Genomic DNA, 1,345 nt, shown 5'->3' on the forward strand with positions numbered 1-1,345 from the left:
TGTGTGTGTGTGTGCGTGTATTTATTTATAGGATAATTATATGTATTTATAGGAATGGAAATTGCACGATACTAAAAATTTGCTTACGTACTTTACTATATTCATAGCCATGTCATGCAACATTTTTATATTTTGTTATATTGCTGAAATCCTCACAGACCAGGTAGTTGCATCGTATATATGTATATACATATCTGTATATAAATTTTTTTCTCTTTTATTATAATAGTCTAAAATAAAATTATGACGTAAAAACATAGATCACAAATTAGAGTTTATATAGTGTCAAAAAATAGGAGAAATGGCATACATGACAGAGTGGTATCGATTACATCATAAAATTGCAATCGACCTAATTCTAATAATTTCAAGATCAAATGCCGTTATTAAAATAACTGCCGGAAAAATGATTCAACTATCTATTGCAACTTTTGGAGATGTAAGTTTATCTAAAAATGTACAATATTAACATTTTTTAATAAATGAAATTTTGATGCAGATTTGTCTTTGTAAACTTCCATAAAATTTTTTTTTCAATCTTACTACTTTTGTGTATGTACTTTTAAATATATTATATAATACATGTAATTTTATATATAAACTTTTAACTACTTATGTTTTAATGTTTATTATATTGGATATTTATATTGCTTATAATTTTTTAATATTCTAATACATGCGCCTAGAAAGATCTAAAAATTATTACATAAAAAATGAGCAAAGATCATTAAGATAGATCTATCAACTATAATTGTTTCAGGTCATGAAAACATCATTTGCATATTTAAATATACTCAGAACAGTAGCGACATAACAAAATCTAGGTGTATATGACATAAAAGCTCCAGATAACAAATAATCAAATTATAATGAATAATCAATGTAGTGATATAGCTGATTCTATGGTATTAATAAGTATATCTTTTATTTCTCAATAATGTCGTTATGCAATATATCCCATTTTATGTTTTATCTTATTAATTACAATATTACATTTTCATATGTGTAACAAACAAGACATAACAGCTAAAGTGTAAAGTACCAAAGGACGTCACACTTTTGCCTAATGTAATTTTACATTAAGAATACTACTCGTTAAACAAAAATAACTGCGAATTTGATTACCTTTGTTGACTAAGCTGTCCCATGAATTGTATTTAGACGTCTCGTGCAATTCATGTGATTTCGTGCAACTAGTAGCTATAAGTATCGATTATATTCTGTCTCAGCTGGATGGCGTACAAATTTGTTCTCTCTCCTCGCATGTCCGCGCAGGCGCTGGCGTAACCACTACTTTGTTGAGAAACCAAGTGGTAGGATTATTGCCCGTAGTTCTATCAGTATC

At 27.8% G+C, this 1,345-nt stretch overlaps 1 protein-coding gene across 1 annotated transcript in view; it reads left to right on the forward strand.

Moving 5' to 3' along the window:
- The window catches only part of LOC108749625 (odorant receptor 4-like), a 2,261-nt gene extending 1,447 nt beyond the window's left edge, over positions 1-814 (forward strand). Inside the window, exons 3-5 of the mRNA XM_018488440.1 lie at positions 53-163; positions 284-439; positions 761-814. Of these exons, the coding sequence (XP_018343942.1) occupies positions 53-163; positions 284-439; positions 761-814 (321 nt within the window). The remainder of the gene's footprint in view (positions 1-52; positions 164-283; positions 440-760) is intronic.
- The last annotated feature ends 531 nt before the right edge of the window (positions 815-1,345 follow it).

Source organism: Trachymyrmex septentrionalis, unplaced genomic scaffold (genome assembly GCF_001594115.1).
Source record: "Trachymyrmex septentrionalis isolate Tsep2-gDNA-1 unplaced genomic scaffold, Tsep1.0 scaffold31, whole genome shotgun sequence".
NCBI lineage: Eukaryota > Metazoa > Arthropoda > Insecta > Hymenoptera > Formicidae > Trachymyrmex > Trachymyrmex septentrionalis.